Source organism: Schistocerca cancellata, chromosome 6 (genome assembly GCF_023864275.1).
Source record: "Schistocerca cancellata isolate TAMUIC-IGC-003103 chromosome 6, iqSchCanc2.1, whole genome shotgun sequence".
In the NCBI taxonomy this organism is placed as follows: Eukaryota; Metazoa; Arthropoda; class Insecta; order Orthoptera; family Acrididae; genus Schistocerca; species Schistocerca cancellata.
This window is the reverse complement of record NC_064631.1, coordinates 291,414,300-291,433,082: the sequence shown is the minus strand read 5'-3', so window position 1 is coordinate 291,433,082 and position 18,783 is coordinate 291,414,300. Positions and strand designations below refer to the sequence as shown.

Sequence of the window (18,783 nt, the reverse complement as noted above, 5' to 3'; positions counted from 1 at the left end):
TGGCTACTACAATGACCATGAAACAAGTGTTAGACTTAACTTGCACATACTGAAGAAAAAGTTTTAAAAAATCCAAAACGTACATCCTACCATAGAATCAATTTATACAATAAATTTTTTTTGGAAATAAAAGAGATAACTAAAACCAACGTGTGGCAGTTGCGGCACTTCCCCTACCATGAGGATTACAGAAGGACTACAGACATTGGAAAAAAGGAGAGGGGTAAAAATTGAAAAATGAAACATCTCTGTCATTCCACAATATACTTATATGAATCCATGAATGTTACTGGAAATTTGTATGCCAGAAATCTGTGCTGGAAAATGCTAACCTCGTTTCACCTCTGTGGGATCAACATCTGCTTCATTATAGCAGGGGGCTGACTTGATTGATCAGACAGCGAAGTGCGACCACCCTAAAAAATGTAATGGAGAGGCAGGGGTAACATCACACTCCTTAAGTCAGCCGAAAGGGCATGTGTATAGTGGGTGTAATGGCTCATGATGAGGTGTGAATAAACAGTGAGACATTAGAAGTAGAATTAACTAAACCTGTAAGAAATTATCTAGCTGCTTGTAAACTTTTATTTTTTGTTGTTGTTGTAGTAAGCTGATGTGTGTAATATCTGAAATGAATAAACAACTAACCAACTAAATCAGACTAAGAAAGTAAAAATACCCTCCCAACTGTCGAGCTTTCACAGATGTTTCAGGAATCTTCATGATGGGTTGAGGATTGAGGATGGCCAGGCGAAGACGTCTTTTGACATCTGCAGGGAGGGTGCTCGAGCGACGGTCTGCAATCATGACAGCACGTCGGACGAGAGAGAGCTGCTCAGCAGCAGTGCAGCACTCTGGTACTGGCTCACTCAGACCACGCATCACCACCTCAGCAGCCTGTAATCAGAACACATGACATGTTAGATAGTAGAATGTAAATAATTTTATGCTCTCACATTCACTCATGAAATTAAGGACTACAAACATAACGAAAGGGGAACTTTGATTTTATGTTCTCCAATTTTTCATTTTTCACGATTCTACATTATAAATTCATAGTCCCTATGAAAAACCCATAAGATCAATGCTAAAAATTTGCTGATTTTACATTTCTTCCTAGTAAGGTTTACTTCAATTCTAAATTCTTACTCGACGTCTCGTTTGACTTCGTCCCGTTTTCTTCCTGTTGACAATTGATGTGAGTGAACTAGTTATAAGTAGTACAAAAGACAAATGGTTCACAACACAGGTGGTGGCGGAGTTATGGGGATTTTTTAAGCCAGTGAGGAGAGGAGAGACGTGAGAGAGGAAATGCTGACATAATCCACGAATGGTGCAACCAACACAATTTGTAACATTTAGCTTCACCTAGCTATTACGATACAACTACTGCTAGGTTGCAGCAGTAATGGAAAAACAAGACATTCGATGCAAAGCATTCCTGACCAAGCCAATATGTGATGTGCCAATTATAACTCAGTCTAACCTTTTTGCATGTATTTCTGATGAACTGTATTCAGCAACAGTATTGTCAACCTTTAAAATAATAAAACACTGAGTCTCAAAAAATATGCTCGATCATAATCGAGGAGAAATCACCCATTTCCAGCTCGTGAACTCTTACTGGCTGGTTACTTGTTAAATCACCCAATAGCCAGCACAGCCACCTCACCACACTAATACAATAAATGAGCTCGCCTACTGGATATGTGGAGAGGGGGAGTGGCCCTTCAATGACCGGAGTGCATGGAGAAGTGACAGCATTTTGTGAAATGCTGAAAATATACTTTTCATGCAGATGATGTGCTATGACAGAGATGTCACATGAAAATAGAACAAGGGTTTTGCGATATTCTTGTTGATGTCACTCCATGACTCAATAACAACACTGAAGGAAAAAAATAAAATACAAGTAGTACACCTAGAAAGACAACATCAAGTTTGATCAGATGATGGCATATGCCACCTGGGGGTAAGAGATGGTTTCAACTGCATCTGGCAACAAAGCTACCTGAGAGTCATCATTGTCTACCCTTTAATAGGGAATGCTCACAGCTAGAAGGCTCAGTGTGGTGCGAACATGTGAAGAAAGCAGGCAACCATGTCCCAGAGATATAATTGTACGCCTACAGCCAACAGAGCAAGTTTGAAAGGGGCCAAATTGTAACCTTCCGAGTGGTGGGATGGCCCTTTTGGAGAATTGCCACACAAACTGGACAGGCTGCATCACATGTGCAACAACAATGGTATCAGTAATCACATGAACATTCTTACACCCGTAGATGAAGTTATGGATATCCACGCAGCACAGACACCGGCCAGGATCGTCATTTTGTAAGGGCAGCAGTGGCAGATTGTATAGCTACCATAGAACAGATAAGAGGGCTCTTGGGCCCAGGTGTGTCGGCATGAACTGTGCGAACCAGTTATTAGCTGTAAGCTATGGATGCGCACATCTCTAGCCCATCTTCCACTTAAGTCACAGTATTGATGTGTCCTGCACGACTGGTGACATTAGAGGATCACTTGGAAGATGGAATGGCGTGCCATCGGTTCAACAATGAAAGCATATTCTGCCTGCACACAAGTGATAGCACAAGTCTATTTCGTATGTGCAAACGACTGTCTTGTACAGTGCATTCATCCAAGACACACTGGTTGACACCAGGCCTTATGGTCCGGGGTGCAATAAGCTACAACTCTTGTTCACATTTGGTGTTTCTGGAGGGGAAGGTAAACAGTGGTTGGTACACACAGAATGTTGTTACACCCATTCTTTTTCCATCCTTGCAACAGGTAGGTGATGTGTTGTTGTGAAGGGATAATTCTTATCCACACACTGACTGCGAAACTCAATGTGTTCTGCAAGATTTGCAATAACTTCCCTGGTCAGCATGATATCCGGGCTTGTCTACAATTGAGCATGTGTGGCATATGATGGGACGAGAAGTAACTTTTCAATCAACTATAGGGAAAGTTGGGTAATATATAATATGTACAAGAGCTACGAGGGAATAAAAAGAGTGGAAGACCAAGAAAGACGTGCTTGTATTAAAAATGGTGTAAGACAGGGATGTAGTCTTTTGACCCTACTGTTCAGTCTACAATTCATAGAAGCAATGACAGAAATAGAAGAAAGGTTCAAGACTGTAATTAAAATTCAAGGTGAAAGGATATCAATGATGAGATTCACTGGCAACATTGCTATCCACAGTGAAAGTGAAGAAGAATTACAAGATGTGCTAAATGAAATGAACTGTCTATTGAGTACAGAATATGGATTGAGAGTACATAGAAGAAAGATGAATGTTATAAGAAGTAGCAGAAATGAGAACAGGGAGATACTTACCAACTGGATTGGTGGCAATGAAGTAAATGAAGTTATGGAATTCTGCTACCTAGGCAGTAAAGTAACCCACGATGGACGAAGCAAGGAGGACATAAAAACAGACTATAACTGGCAAAAAGGGCACTTCTGGTCAAGAGAAGTCTGCTGGTATCAAACACAGGTCTTAATTTGAGGAAGGAATTTCTGGGAATGTACGTTTGGAGCATAGCATTGTATGATAGTGAAACATGGACTGTGGGAAGACTGGAACAGAAGGGAATTGAAGCATTTGAGATGTGGTACTTCAGAAAGATGTGGAAAGTTAGGTAGATTGATAAGGTAGAATGAGGAGGCTCTCCACAGAGTCAGCGAGGAAAGGAATAAATGGAAAACACTGACAAGAAGAAGTGACAGGATGGTTGGACATTTGTTAAGATGTCACGGAATAACTTCCACGGTAGCAGAGAGAGCCATAGGTGGTAAAACTGTAGAGGAAGACAGAGACTGGAATACATCCAGCAAATAATTGAGGACATTGGCTGCGAGTGCTGCTATGAGATGAAGAGATTGGCACAGGACAGGAATTCATGAGAGACTGCATCAAATCACTCAGAAGACTGTCAACTAAAAAAAAAGGTACAAAATGACTATCACTAGCTGCCTTCCAATGTAAATATCGCTGACGTACACATATTAAGCAAATCAGCATTAAAGTCAAATACAGTCTGCCAAAGAAATAACTAACTATTCTCCAAATCAACATAAATACTGTTACAAAATTAATGAAAAAATTAGTATTTATCTCATTATTTCTATAACATAAAAACATTAAAGTTTGAAGATAACCCAGAATGTCTGAAAAAACTTCATCTATTATAGTGTTACGAGAGCATAAATAGATTATGGGCGAGAGTGGAGGAGGGCTGTGAGGGGGATGCTGGGTGCATTTAGGTCAGATGAATTCACGCAACCTACTGAAAAAATCTTTTAGAAATGAATGAACTACTACTGTCATCACATACCCAGACCACTCTCCCCAAGGGACTGGGTGTTGTGTTGTCCTAATCATTATCATTTCATCCCCATCGACACGCAAGTTGCCGCAGTGGCGTCAAATCGAAAGACTTGCAACAGGCGAGCGGTCTACCCAACGGGAGGCCCTCGTCACACGACATTTCATTTTTCCCCATCGTTAAATATTAGAAAACCTTTTCATATCTCAATACTACCCGGGAGACTAGATTGGGTGACATTTAGCCATTTGGGATACCAATGATAGAATTTCGAGCAAATTTTTTTAAAGAAATGCAACCATTGCCGTTTGGGCAGTATTTTTGTTGATCAACGTGATTTTTGGGTGCATGTGTATTTTTAAGCACTAATTTTAATATCACATTATTTAGTTCTGTTTATTGCTCCACTGTCTTGGGAAATACTGAAGTAATGCAACCCCAAAGTTCTACCAGTTCCTAAATAACGACTCCAGTGCTAAAATTAAACAGCTATTTTTAGGTAATTAGGCTATTACAGTATTTTTAAGTTGCCTAATAACAGTAGTGGAGAAATCAAAATTGGTTTGTTGTTCTTTCTGGCTACAAACTTACAGCATGCAGGACAAAAGAAATAAATGGCAGCACTTAAATTGAACTCAACTGCAAGTATGAATTGAATTGATTAATAAAATTACAATTGAGCTCAAGTTAAGCCAACAATATGCAGTAGTTGGTGTTTGCTGAAGTATGGATGGGTGATAGCTGACAGTGCTATCAATATTTTAATTCTGGCGATGGCCTTGTTGACTATCGAATGTGTTCCCCTTTTCCATTGTGTAACTGAAAATCAAAATACCTTTCAGTATCACTACATGACAAATAGGTCGCGTGTAATTTCTTTTAGCTGATAGGATGCTCTGTACCCCCTACCTCACCCCCGGGGGTGTCCTTAGTTATAGCAATAATGATTAGCAGAGCACAAAGGGCAACTAAAACAAGTAGAAACATTTAAATGTTCAGTAAACAAGATAAAGAAGCAGCAGAATCATATCTCAACAAGATACTTGAAACATTTACCTCTGACCAAGAGCATTTAGAGCAACTGAAGGTGAAGTTTGGAAGAAAAGTCTGAGATGTAACAGATCACTTTGGCTTAAAGTGATGTATTACACTTTCTTCTTTCAATTCGATGAATGATGTCTGCAATTTTTAATAGAAATTTGCGACCTGCCATCTGTTCATAGAAGTTTTGTTTTCTTTGTACATGTACCATGTGTTGGTGTGAATGTAGCGTTATCAGTGAGACGGGATGGTAGATATTGATATTACTCATTGTGGTGCTTGCTGCAACAAGTGATTATTCCATGCTGCATATATCATGCCTAGAAGATACGCTGCACTGATGTATGAGACATGTTGTACAAGGCTAAGCAGGTCTTTTGAGCAACTTTTCAGGCGGATAAAGGCATCGCAATGGGAGAAAAGGAGTCTGAAGTCAAAATGTTTGGGCCACGGTACTTCTGCAGCTGCTTCCAAGTGTAAGAAGGTGAAATTCATAATGTATGGCAAATGTAAAAGATACACACAAATGGACCATTACAAAAGCACATACACTGCATATCTGCACTTTCCCATGGATGAACAGACATGTCTGTGTCAGCAAGTAATAACATTTGATTGAGAAGACAAGAAAAACTCAAAATTAAAAGGAAATTATTGCCTTATAAAGAAAATGTCTTCCAGCATTTGCAGTTGTTATCCATAGCAATTGACCAACAACTCAGATTACTCGGTGCTCAAGTTATTACCAGCAATGCAGCTGAAACAGGAAATTCATGAGGAGTCAAATGGTTGAAGAGTGAACATTAATTTCCACAACATGACTCAAGAATCACAAGAGGATATTACGACCACCTTTGAGAAGATGGGCACTTCCGTGTCCGTGTTTCCATATCAACATACAGCAACTGGTTACAGTCTAGTTGGCCATTCACTAAGAGACAGCAGTGGCAAAACAGCAGTGTAGCAATTCACCACCCGCATAATGTTAGCGTCTTATCAGCTCTGCTATGCAGCGAGAATGTCAAGAACCTTTGGTGAGCTGTATTCGACTCAAACTGATTTTTTTTTTTTGTCTAACTGCAGTGTTGTGATGTTGAGTGACGTAATTGGAAATGCAATTGTCTAATAAAGATTGTTAGTTTGGTGCAGTGTGGTGTCAATGCTGAAACTATTGGCTACAATGAGGCTTTAGCAGTAGATTAATTATTGTTGGGTGTATGACTGTAGTTACCCAAAGTACACTGCAAGATGATGACTGTGAAATTCGATAAGACAATTGAAGAGTTAGTACATCGTAGAACAGAATTGTCTGTGACAAATGCAACTTTAGAAAAACATGCAGAGGAATCTAGAGCACAGAAAAAGGAAATGCATAATTTGATTTCTAAATTACAAACAATATTAAATGAGTTAACTGGGGAGTTGTGTTCAGAAGTAACTAAACAATGCAGTCTTGAGAAAAACAAAGTTAATGGACATTTTGCAACGTTAATAATGATGTAAAGCAATTGAGACATGTTAACAGACGAGAATTTAAAACAATTCATGAACATATCTCAGACATGTGAGAAACTGGGTATGTTATAACACAATAAGGGTTTAGAGGTGACAGTTATCACAGAATCTGTTTTTGCTAACTTGGAGGAGAGTGTGTGTGAGATAAATGACCAAAAGGTGCAAGAGACAGTAGGTTTAACCATCAGTAAACCCCATTCTGCAGAAGACTTGGACAAGCATAAAGACAAATTTCAGAAATTTGGGAGGAACTCGAAAAGCCAAAAAAGGAATTAAACAGAAAGAAATCTAGTGCAGGTAATGAATTGTCAGGAGAATTGCTAGAGGAGTTGCAAGTAGGAAATGGGATAAATTTATCCAAATGATTGCCCAAAGTTTAAACCATATTGGGATGTGCGCCCCAATTACTAGTCAAGGGTATTTAATTCTTCAATTACCATCAAATTTCACAGTCATCTTCTTGCAACATACTTTAGGTAACTACAGGTATGCACCAAACAATAATTGATCTACTGCTAAAGCCTCTCTGTAAATGGTGGAAGGACAAAAAAAAAATTAGATTTTGCACTCAGTTACTTAGAAGGTATTTATTTCTTGGGACGACTTCCGAGAAAAATGAAAAAGGCAGTACTGGTCTCCGAGTTTACAGGGGGAACTAACACTAGTAGTACACTAGTATGTCAGTCTTTAAAATCCAAATACCTCGACAGTCTGCTAGAGGATAAGCATCTACTTAAGGTACTAGTACAAAGGTACAAAGACTTCCTTATCATCTGAGAAAAGAAATTTGGTACAGGGGATGGTTCACAGTTAGCAATTTATTACTTTTATTGAATGAGTAGAAACATTCAATAAGGAATAAGAGGATTATACACCCAGTGAAAGCTGCCAAGGCAAAAATAATTACGGCAATTGTTACACCAAGGCATCGACAGAGAAAAGAAAGTAAATTCTGTAATGCACATAAACAGAATAATGCTGGGGCAATAACCAAGCAAATAACTGCTACCAAGCATTCATTTCTAGTGATTTAAATAAGAGGAATCTACATATAGCTCTTTTCCAAATCAACCGTCGAGAAAGAAAGAACTTTCTGGGGCATGTGTCAGGCTCCAGGATGTGACAATGCGACTAGACTAAATTCCTAGGAGGACTACTTCATTTAATTTTTGTTGTAGTTTTTAAGACTACCCTCACCCTTTAAAGTCAGCGAGAGGATAGATTTCATGTAACGACGTAGCAGACATACCACTTGTCTCTTTATTGCAACTAAATTTTAGTGATCATATGTAGAAGTGGAGGAAATTGGATAATATCTATTCAGAGATAACTGCACGTATTGTTCACCATACAATAACAACATGACCTTTTGCGACTTCACTGAGGAGGGGAAAGGAATGTAGAAAACAGCGAATATTGAGAATCATTTCAATGTATCGTAAACCCTTTTAAAATGCAACCCACCAGTAAAAACAAATGCGAGGAAAGTAAAAGACATAATTGCCAACCCCTATTATAAAATAAAATAATAAATAATATATTGAACAATACCCATTCAGCTATGGTTATACGAGCTAGATGTTAGCATCGTCATGTTTACAGAGAGGAGGGTGGACGGAAGAGGGTAGATATCCACCTTGGCAAGTAAGTGATGAGCTAACATCTAGGCATATACGTTAGCACAGGTCAAGGATAATGCATGAGTGTAAGTCTTTCACAATGTGTACTCAGGACAGAGGAAACATATGAGCCAAAGTACATGGGTAATCTAAGCAGTCCGAAGTATGTTCTAGCTACAAAAAGAGACTAAGTTACTTTGAGAATACAGGCGTGGAAAAAGTGTAGAAAGATACTTCTTGATGTACTGGATAATGCACCTCAATATGAACTGGTTAGGTGGACCCTATAAAGGGAGGACCTATGCCATAATGGGAGTAAAAAGACTTAAGTGGACAATATTGCCATTAAAATTTAGGATTGTGTTCGAAACATTTTCCGGCATTAAGCAGTGTGTTTAATATCTCAGAACAGTAGGATGCTGTTGTTATTTGAGCGCTTACTCCAAGGTAGTAAGGCAGAAGAATTTACAGCTCCTTGACGTTACATACACTCCTGGAAATGGAAAAAAGAACACATTGACACCGGTGTGTCAGACCCACCATACTTGCTCCGGACACTGCGAGAGGGCTGTACAAGCAATGATCACACGCACGGCGCAGTGGACACACCAGGAACCGCGGTGTTGGCCGTCGAATGGCGCTAGCTGCGCAGCATTTGTGCACCGCCGCCGTCAGTGTCAGCCAGTTTGCCGTGGCATACGGAGCTCCATCGCAGTCTTTAACACTGGTAGCATGCCGCGACAGCGTGGACGTGAACCGTATGTGCAGTTGACGGACTTTGAGCGAGGGCGTATAGTGGGCATGCGGGAGGCCGGGTGGACGTACCGCCGAATTGCTCAACACGTGGGGCGTGAGGTCTCCACAGTACATCGATGTTGTCGCCAGTGGTCGGCGGAAGGTGGACGTGCCCGTCGACCTGGGACCCGACCGCAGCGACGCACGGATGCACGCCAAGACCGTAGGATCCTACGCAGTGCCGTAGGGGACCGCACCGCCACTTCCCAGCAAATTAGGGACACTGTTGCTCCTGGGGTATCGGCGAGGACCATTCGCAACCGTCTCCATGAAGCTGGGCTACGGTCCCGCACACCGTTAGGCCGTCTTCCGCTCACGCCCCAACATCGTGCAGCCCGCCTCCAGTGGTGTCGCGACAGGCGTGAATGGAGGGACGAATGGAGACGTGTCGTCTTCAGCGATGAGAGTCGCTTCTGCCTTGGTGCCAATGATGGTCGTATGCGTGTTTGGCGCCGTGCAGGTGAGCGCCACAATCAGGACTGCATACGACCGAGGCACACAGGGCCAACACCCGGCATCATGGTGTGGGGAGCGATCTCCTACACTGGCCGTACACCACTGGTGATCGTCGAGGGGACACTGAATAGTGCACGGTACATCCAAACCGTCATCGAACCCATCGTTCTACCATTCCTAGACTGGCAAGGGAACTTGCTGTTCCAACAGGACAATGCACGTCCGCATGTATCCCGTGCCACCCAACGTGCTCTAGAAGGTGTAAGGCAACTACCCTGGCCAGCAAGATCTCCGGATCTGTCCCCCATTGAGCATGTTTGGGACTGGATGAAGCGTCGTCTCACGCTGTCTGCACGTCCAGCACGAACGCTGGTCCAACTGAGGCGCCAGGTGGAAATGGCATGGCAAGCCGTTCCACAGGACTACATCCAGCATCTCTACGATCGTCTCCATGGGAGAATAGCAGCCTGCATTGCTGCGAAAGGTGGATATACACTGTACTAGTGCCGACATTGTGCATGCTCTGTTGCCTGTGTCTATGTGCCTGTGGTTCTGTCAGTGTGATCATGTGATGTATCTGACCTCATGAATGTGTCAATAAAGTTTCCCCTTCCTGGGACAATGAATTCACGGTGTTCTTATTTCAATTTCCAGTAGTGTATTTGGCTAAATCAATGAACAAGGACACAAATGCCTGAGCTTCACTGTCTACATAAGGCACAGGCAACTTGAGTATTGGGCAAGGAGCAATGAAGAGTTGCAAATTCTTTTTGTCATGTAACTCCTCAAGAAAATGATTCATGGTTATATTCAGTAAATAACACAAAGGGATGACAGAATCATATCTCAACAAGACACTCGACAAATTTATATCTGAGCAAGAGCATTTAGAAGAACTGTACATGAAGTTTAGAGGGATAGTTGCTCAAGCACTGGACAGATAGCTGCCTAGTATAGTAGATCACTATGACAGGTAAATTCCACAGTATACAGTCTTTGTACAGAAATTTCTAAAGGAACAGTGACTACTGTGTGATAGGTGTAAAACAAAGCATGCAAGTATAAAGGCGGAGAGATTAAATGAAACATGTTTCGCTGTGAAAAAAGCAATGATATAGCAAAATCTTATTGAAAGACTTCTCACAAAAATCAAAGAAATTATGGTAATACACTCCTGGAAATGGAAAAAAGAACACATTGACACCGGTGTTTCAGACCCACCATACTTGCTCCGGACACTGCGAGAGGGCTGTACAAGCAATGATCACACGCACGGCACAGCGGACACACCAGGAACCGCGGTGTTGGCCGTCGAATGGCGCTAGCTGCGCAGCATTTGTGCACCGCCGCCGTCAGTGTCAGCCAGTTTGCCGTGGCATACGGAGCTCCATCGCAGTCTTTAACACTGGTAGCATGCCGCGACAGCGTGGACGTGAACCGTATGTGCAGTTGACGGACTTTGAGCGACGGCGTATAGTGGCCATGCGGGAGGCCGGGTGGACGTACCGCCGAATTGCTCAACACGTGGGGCGTGAGGTCTCCACAGTACATCGATGTTGTCGCCAGTGGTCGGCGGAAGGTGCACGTGCCCGTCGACCTGGGACCGGACCGCAGCGACGCACGGATGCACGCCACTTCCCAGCAAATTAGGGACACTGTTGCTCCTGGGGTATCGGCGAGGACCATTCGCAACCGTCTCCATGAAGCTGGGCTACGGTCCCGCACACCGTTAGGCCGTCTTCCGCTCACGACCCAACATCGTGCAGCCCGCCTCCAGTGGTGTCGCGACAGGCGTGAATGGAGGGACGAATGGAGACGTGTCGTCTTCAGCGATGAGAGTCGCTTCTGCCTTGGTGCCAATGATGGTCGTATGCATGTTTGGCGCTGTGCAGGTGAGCGCCACAATCAGGACTGCATACGACCGAGGCACACAGGGCCAACACCCGGCATCATGGTGTGGGGAGCGATCTCCTACACTGGCCGTACACCACTGGTGATCGTCGAGGGGACACTGAATAGTGCACGGAACATCCAAACCGTCATTGAACCCATCGTTCTACCATTCCTAGACCGGCAAGGGAACTTGCTGTTCCAACAGGACAATGCACGTCCGCATGTATCCCGTGCCACCCAACGTGCTCTAGAAGGTGTAAGTCAACTACCCTGGCCAGCAAGATCTCCGGATCTTTCCCCCATTGAGCATGTTTGGGACTGGATGAAGCGTCGTCTCACACGGTCTGCACGTCCAGCACGAACGCTGGTCCAACTGAGGCGCCAGGTGGAAATGGCATTGCAAGCCGTTCCACAGGACTACATCCAGCATCTCTACGATCGTCTCCATGGGAGAATAGCAGCCTGCATTGCTGCGAAAGGTGGATATACACTGTACTAGTGCCGACATTGTGCATGCTCTGTTGCCTGTGTCTATGTGCCTGTGGTTCTGTCAGTGTGATCATGTGATGTATCTGACTCCAGGAATGTGTCAATAAAGTTTCCCCTTCCTGGGACAATGAATTCACGGTGTTCTTATTTCAATTTCCAGGAGTGTATGTAAATGCTGTTAGTGACATTAAAGTTAGTGTCTACACACTCATGAATGATACAGGAAACAGAAATGACAGTAGTAAACCAAAAGCCATGTTTTCAAATGTTCCTTTCCTAAAAAAAATTTAGAAATACTGTCCCAGTTCACCTCTCAAATCATTTCAAAGATGGCTGAAATATTGACAATGTTGTCGAGAAACAGCTTAATCACTGAAACTAAATGAAGCCCCAGGAGCCAACGGAATACCTAACATATTCTATAAGGAATTTGTGGCTGAGTTAACCCTCTTTTTATCATTATATACCATAAATTTCTTAATGAAACCGCTATGCCCATTAATAAGAAGAAAGCACAGGTTATATCCATCCTCAAGAAGGGTGGCATGAGTAATCTACAAAATTACCATCCAATATCTTTAATATCCATCTGCTGTAGAATCTTAGAAGACATCTCAGCTCAAACATAATGAGTTGTTAGAATGACCACCTACATGCCAACCTGCACGGATTCGCAGAACATCAGGCATATGAAACATAAATTGTGTTTTTGTCATGTGGTATCCTGGAAGCCAATTTGGTGGATTTCTTGACTTCTAAAAAGCGTTTGACTAAGTGCTGTAACACGAAAAGCATTTGACTCAGTGCTACACCAACGAAAGTATGATCATATGGGGTATCAAACACAATTTGTGACTGGATTGAGTATTCCTTCCCAAGGAAGATGCAGCATGTTGCTTTGCATAGAGAATCATAGACTGATGTAGAAGTATGTTCAGATATGATCCAGGGAAATATGCTGAGATCCTTGCTGTACATTAATGACCAGGAACACCATTTTAAAAGTAACCTCTGGCTTTTTGCACGATACATTTCTCTATAATGAAATTATTTCTAGGGGGAAAAAAAAACTGCACAATCAATCAGTTAGACCTCGACAAGACTTTGAAATGATGCAAAGGTTGTCAACTTGCTTTAAATGTACAGAAATGTAAAATTTTCCACTTTACAAAACAAAACAAAAATAGTAGCTTATGACCATGATATTACCGATTAAAAATTGGAATCGGGTAACTCATGCAAATACCTGGGTGTAACAGTTTGAAGAGTGTTGAAATGGAATAATCACATAGGTAGTCATAGCTAAAGCAGGTGTCAGACTTTGGTTCATTGGTAGGATACTGGGCAAAATGCAATCAGCCTACAAAGGTGACTGCTCACAATGCACTCATGTAACCCAACAAGACACAGTTGTTTTAAACTTAAGGAAAAAAATTAATAAAAACAAAAGAGTACTGGGAGACTGGCATAATAATGAGTTGATACTCACTGCAGCATGGTCTCGCACATGATGATGAAGCAACAAAGCCAAAGCCACATAGCATTTTCCTCTGCGGTGAGTTCTATAAAGCTTCTGGCTCAATATAAGCTCAAGAATTTGAACCGCAGATTTATAATGTTCCTTTCCAGATTTTCTATAAACCTCAGCACCATACTGCAGGCAGGAGGCATATACAGTGCCTGGTGTAAACCTTCTCAGAAAAGATGGGAGCTGTTCAACGTGTTCTCTGAAATATAAAATTTTTCATCAACATAATACTCAAAACACTAAAATAACAACAATGAAATATTATCAACAAAAGGGAGCAAAGGATGCACTTAACTACTTAGCTTAGCCGTCCCATATTCTACACGAATTCCTCACTTAGTGTGGCCCAGTGACTATGTGTCAGACTGGAAATTCACAAGTCCCTGGTTCAGTGCTGCACATTATAAACCTTCGGCCTCCTCCTACTCTCTGGCAGACATAATATGGACTTGGACACACAATGAAATCTGACTGACAGATTGCTGTCAGCCAGGTTGGGTCTTTCCTCCCTTGCACCACCCTACATCAGAAGGCACAAATTTGGGAGTTTTCTCCCAAATTAAATGGGCAAAGAAAGTTGACACTTGGTGTGCTGGCTCATGGGAGCAGCTGAGGTCGAGTGTCAACTTTGTTTGTGCATAGAATATATGCCCCAGGATTACCAATTCCACTGTGTGATTAAGGGTTAAACGATGTACAGATGTTTTTTGCAGTTCACCATCAGCAATGCATACAACTATTGTATGATGTGCTGAAAAAAACTTTATTTTCACAAGACGTGGTGATGCAAGGAACAATCACATCACACGCTCATGCCAGAAAAATTGAAACACACACGAGAACTACAAAATGCATTTTCCCTAAGTTTTTGTGTCAGTCTGCTGCACAGAATAACTCGTGAACAACCACATTGTAATCTACACTTACCATGAGAATGCTAAAACTGCTGACCAAATAGTCAAGATATATCCACCCATGGGCAAACACATGTCGCTGAGCCATCAAAGCAAATCTTGGCCCTAAAAATACAGCACTCCACACATGAGTTGCAATGGTGACACTATTCCAGCAGAAACAAACATTCACCCATCAGGAAGAACATCTGTTGGTATCATAGAAAATATGTAGCTGCACGCTAGCAGTGTCAGTCATTCTGTGACAAGCAAACTGCCATGGGAATAGTAGATAGTGTCGGAAGTTCCATGCGGCTTTTCGCGGATGATGCTGTAGTATACAGAGAAGTTGCAGCATTAGAAAATTGTAGCGAAATGCAGGAAGATCTGCAGCGGATAGGCACTTGGTGCAGGGAGTGGCAACTGACCCTTAACATAGACAAATGTAATGTATTGCGAATACATAGAAAGAAGGATCCTTTATTGTATGATTATATGATAGCGGAACAAACACTGGTAGCAGTTACTTCTGTAAAATATCTGGGAGTATGCGTGCGGAACGATTTGAAGTGGAATGATCATATAAAATTAATTGTTGGTAAGGCGGGTACCAGGTTGAGATTCATTGGGAGAGTCCTTAGAAAATGTAGTCCATCAACAAAGGAGGTGGCTTACAAAACACTCGTTCGACCTATACTTGAGTATTGCTCATCAGTGTGGGATCCGTACCAGATCGGGTTGACGGAGGAGATAGAGAAGATCCAAAGAAGAGCGGCGCGTTTCGTCACAGGGTTATTTGGTAACCGTGATAGCGTTACGGAGATGTTTAACAAACTCAAGTGGCAGACTCTGCAAGAGAGGCGCTCTGCATCGCGGTGTAGCTTGCTCGCCAGGTTTCGAGAGGGTGCGTTTCTGGATGAGGTATCGAATATATTGCTTCCCCCTACTTATACCTCCCGAGGAGATCACGAATGTAAAATTAGAGAGATTAGAGCGCGCACAGAGGCTTTCAGACAGTCGTTCTTCCCGCGAACCATACGCGACTGGAACAGGAAAGGGAGATAATGACAGTGGCACGTAAAGTGCCCTCCGCCACACACCGTTGGGTGGCTTGCGGAGTATAAATGTAGAAATGTAGAAATAGGGAAATCACTACAAATTGTGGTTAATCTCAAACTGGAGGGTCATCGACCGTTCATAACAGAGCATTATGCGTGTGTGAATTCCTAAGAGACCAAACTGCTTAGGTCATCACTCTTTAGACTTACACACTACTTAAATTAACTTATGCTAAGAACAACACACACACACCCATGCCCGAGGGAGGATTTGAACCTCTGGCGGGGAGGGCCGCGCACTCCGTGTCATGACGCCTCAAACCGTGCAGCCATTCCATGCAGTCACAGAGCATTATAGCAAGCTACAATTCCTTATCGATAGAGGTGCTGATGTTGCCATTTAGATTTTTTCTCATCTTCATAAGTGAAATACTGATGGCAATTATCCTCATGCTGTGAATGAATCTTCTACTATGACCTACAGCCACATCTACTTGCATCACAAATTCAATCTTCAACGTAAATTTGTATGTAGATTCAGTGTCACCAACATGCTACATCTGATTGTTGGAGCAGATTTCTTATTCTTTAAAAGCCTCCTCCCAGATCTTTGCCACTGATGCCTCCTTGACAGGCATCTTGTGCTGGCAAAAATGGGGACGCTCAGCTACCAAGCAATAGTGTGTCCCCCATAATACTTTGCGAGTCCAGGGTGCCCATTTCTGCTGTTTAGATCTGAAGAAGCTGATTTAAGACTACTGCACAATGAAGATTTATCACGAACACGACACTCTTTTTACAACTTCTTATAATTAAATGTTGCAAGTGAGACACACATCAATGAAATTTCTATTGTTACTAGTCTCAAATACTGGCTGTTTATTTCTGAGCATGTTACAATTTCCGGACGTGTAGACATATGTAATGTGCATCAAAGCACTTGCCATAGACTTTTCCTTCATTTAATATAGGTTCTTTGAATTTACCTTGCGCTTTAGTTTTTATGACAAAAGCATTGTCAAATATGGAAAACAAATGTTGAATATAGCACAAACTTAAACATTAGGTTACAGTATGGAGCAATCTGTTACCATAATCTTTATTTAGCATTCACATTCGTTGCTTTCCTATAACTCAAGTAGCTTGTCACCACAACCAAGATTTGAGGGGAGAGGAGGGCAGGGCATGAAATAAAAAATGCTAGCCTCTTTACATTTTCATGTGATGCTAACAATTTTTGCAGATTAATGGAAACATCAGCTTATAAAAACATGTTAGGCCATTAAGATTTCCTAAATGAGTCTTTTCTGTAGAATATGTATGTATGCATATGATTTGAAAATTCACTTGGAACGCTCTCACCTCTAAACGAATACCATTGCTGAAAATGTGTTAAAATAGAATGTGATGCAGACAAAATCCGATGTCCTGATTTAAGTGAAAAGGGGTATTTGAAGCCCCCCCCTCCCCCTCCCCTCCGTATCGAAGGGCAGTGGTCACGAGGGTGCATGACCTCGTCGAAACTGGATCCTGCATATTTAAGTTGAGTGCATTGCAATTTGCGTAGAGAAACCTCCACCATTGTGACATCTCACGATTCTCCCGTGACTTGGGTTCGTGTTGCTGGTCATAGTGTCGCTGAGGTGAAAAGCAGTGAGTGGAGTACCTGGGGAAGGCGGATCGATTAGCCTTCCTGAGCTTTTAATTACTATTTACTATTTTCAGCTTCTTACACTGTTAAGTTCAACCAGTGCTATTTTTCTGTCTTGTGGCCGCTAATGCCCCAGTTACCTGCCCTGCGGGTTAGTGTATGTAATGGCAGTGTACATTTCCTCGCCTTGCCGCCGCTGTTCGGTGAGGCATGTAAGTATGACAACTTTTTGATAGTAGGTCGGGTGACGTTCTTCTACCTTAGTGGGAGTCATTTCTTCTTGTTCTGGGTGCTCTAGGCACAGTATTCTGTGGGTGAAGTCCAGACTGCCATTTCCAGCTTTGGCGTAATTGTACATCTTGCATTTGTTTTGTTGGATGTTAGGTAGCCTCACTAAGATTATCATTAGTCATTCATTAGACTGCCACTAGTCTAAGTTACCATCTTGTGATCTTTCACTCGTGAAATTGATTTTTGTGTAACCTATTCAGAGGTTGATTCCTGGAGCACCGTCTGTCACTGGCCCTTGTGTTTTATTTTATTATTGTATTATCAAGTTAGCATCATTTGTCTCACATGTTTGGTGATCTGTTGTTTGTGTTTTTAAAATTAACTTTTGCTATGTCATTCGCCATTTGACAGTATATTTGTTAAATTTTTTACAATTGCCATTTTGGTGTTAAAAGGCCTTCAGCTGTGATTGTGGTTACTTGCTTTAAAATTCTGGTTGCGACCTCACTGGCTCGTTTTCAAAAATAATTTATTAAAATAAATAACTGAAATTGCAAAGCAAACCAATAGTAATTGATTCGGGCCCCATCCACAATTGTATCCCATCCTGTCTTCCTTAATTACCAGGTTTCAACGTTTTTCTATTTCATGGTGCTGAATTGTGGCCACCGTGGACCCGGCATTTTTGCATACTAACAGCAGTTGTGCCTCCTGGTGCAGTAGCAAAAGCTGCAGCAGGAACAGATACAGGAACTGCTCAAATACCATGCTGGTGGTAAGCCAGGCCCCTGCTGAGAAGCCGCCTCTTCCGCCACCCCCGGGAAAATTTCCTTAACTGGCTCTTGCTGCACTCCCATGTAAGGCATATTGTCATCCAGTTGATAAGGCTGCCTTGTTATTGTGTAGTAATGCCGAAGTGTATGAATGTGTCCAAAATCTGAAGTACACTACCAAGATTGAGAAACTAAACTTTGAGGATCTGTGTTAGTTGCTCCCGCAGTATTTTGGTCATCAATCTCATGTGGTGGTGGTGGCACGGTTACAGTTTAGCCAGCACCACGACCCCCCTTTGGCAGTTGTATGTGGGGTGGCTCACTGACCTGCAAGGTGTGTCATGCAAGTCTTGGTTTGAGTGTCCCAATATACTACCTTGTATGTGGGCTTGCTAATTATGGACATCATTATCTTGTTACCATCCGACCCTGAGGTCCAAACTAGGACACTAGCGTTGTCTGACTCTTCTTTAGCCAAAGTTGCTAAGATTGTAGAATCA

At 42.2% G+C, this 18,783-nt stretch overlaps 1 protein-coding gene across 1 annotated transcript in view; it reads right to left on the bottom strand.

Moving 5' to 3' along the window:
• The window catches only part of LOC126088556 (fanconi-associated nuclease 1-like), a 173,873-nt gene that overhangs the window by 50,744 nt on the left and 104,346 nt on the right, over positions 1 to 18,783 (bottom strand). The window contains exons 9-10 of the mRNA XM_049906741.1: positions 13,639 to 13,876; positions 680 to 897 (exon numbers count right to left, since the gene is read on the bottom strand). Of these exons, the coding sequence (XP_049762698.1) occupies positions 680 to 897; positions 13,639 to 13,876 (456 nt within the window). The remainder of the gene's footprint in view (positions 1 to 679; positions 898 to 13,638; positions 13,877 to 18,783) is intronic.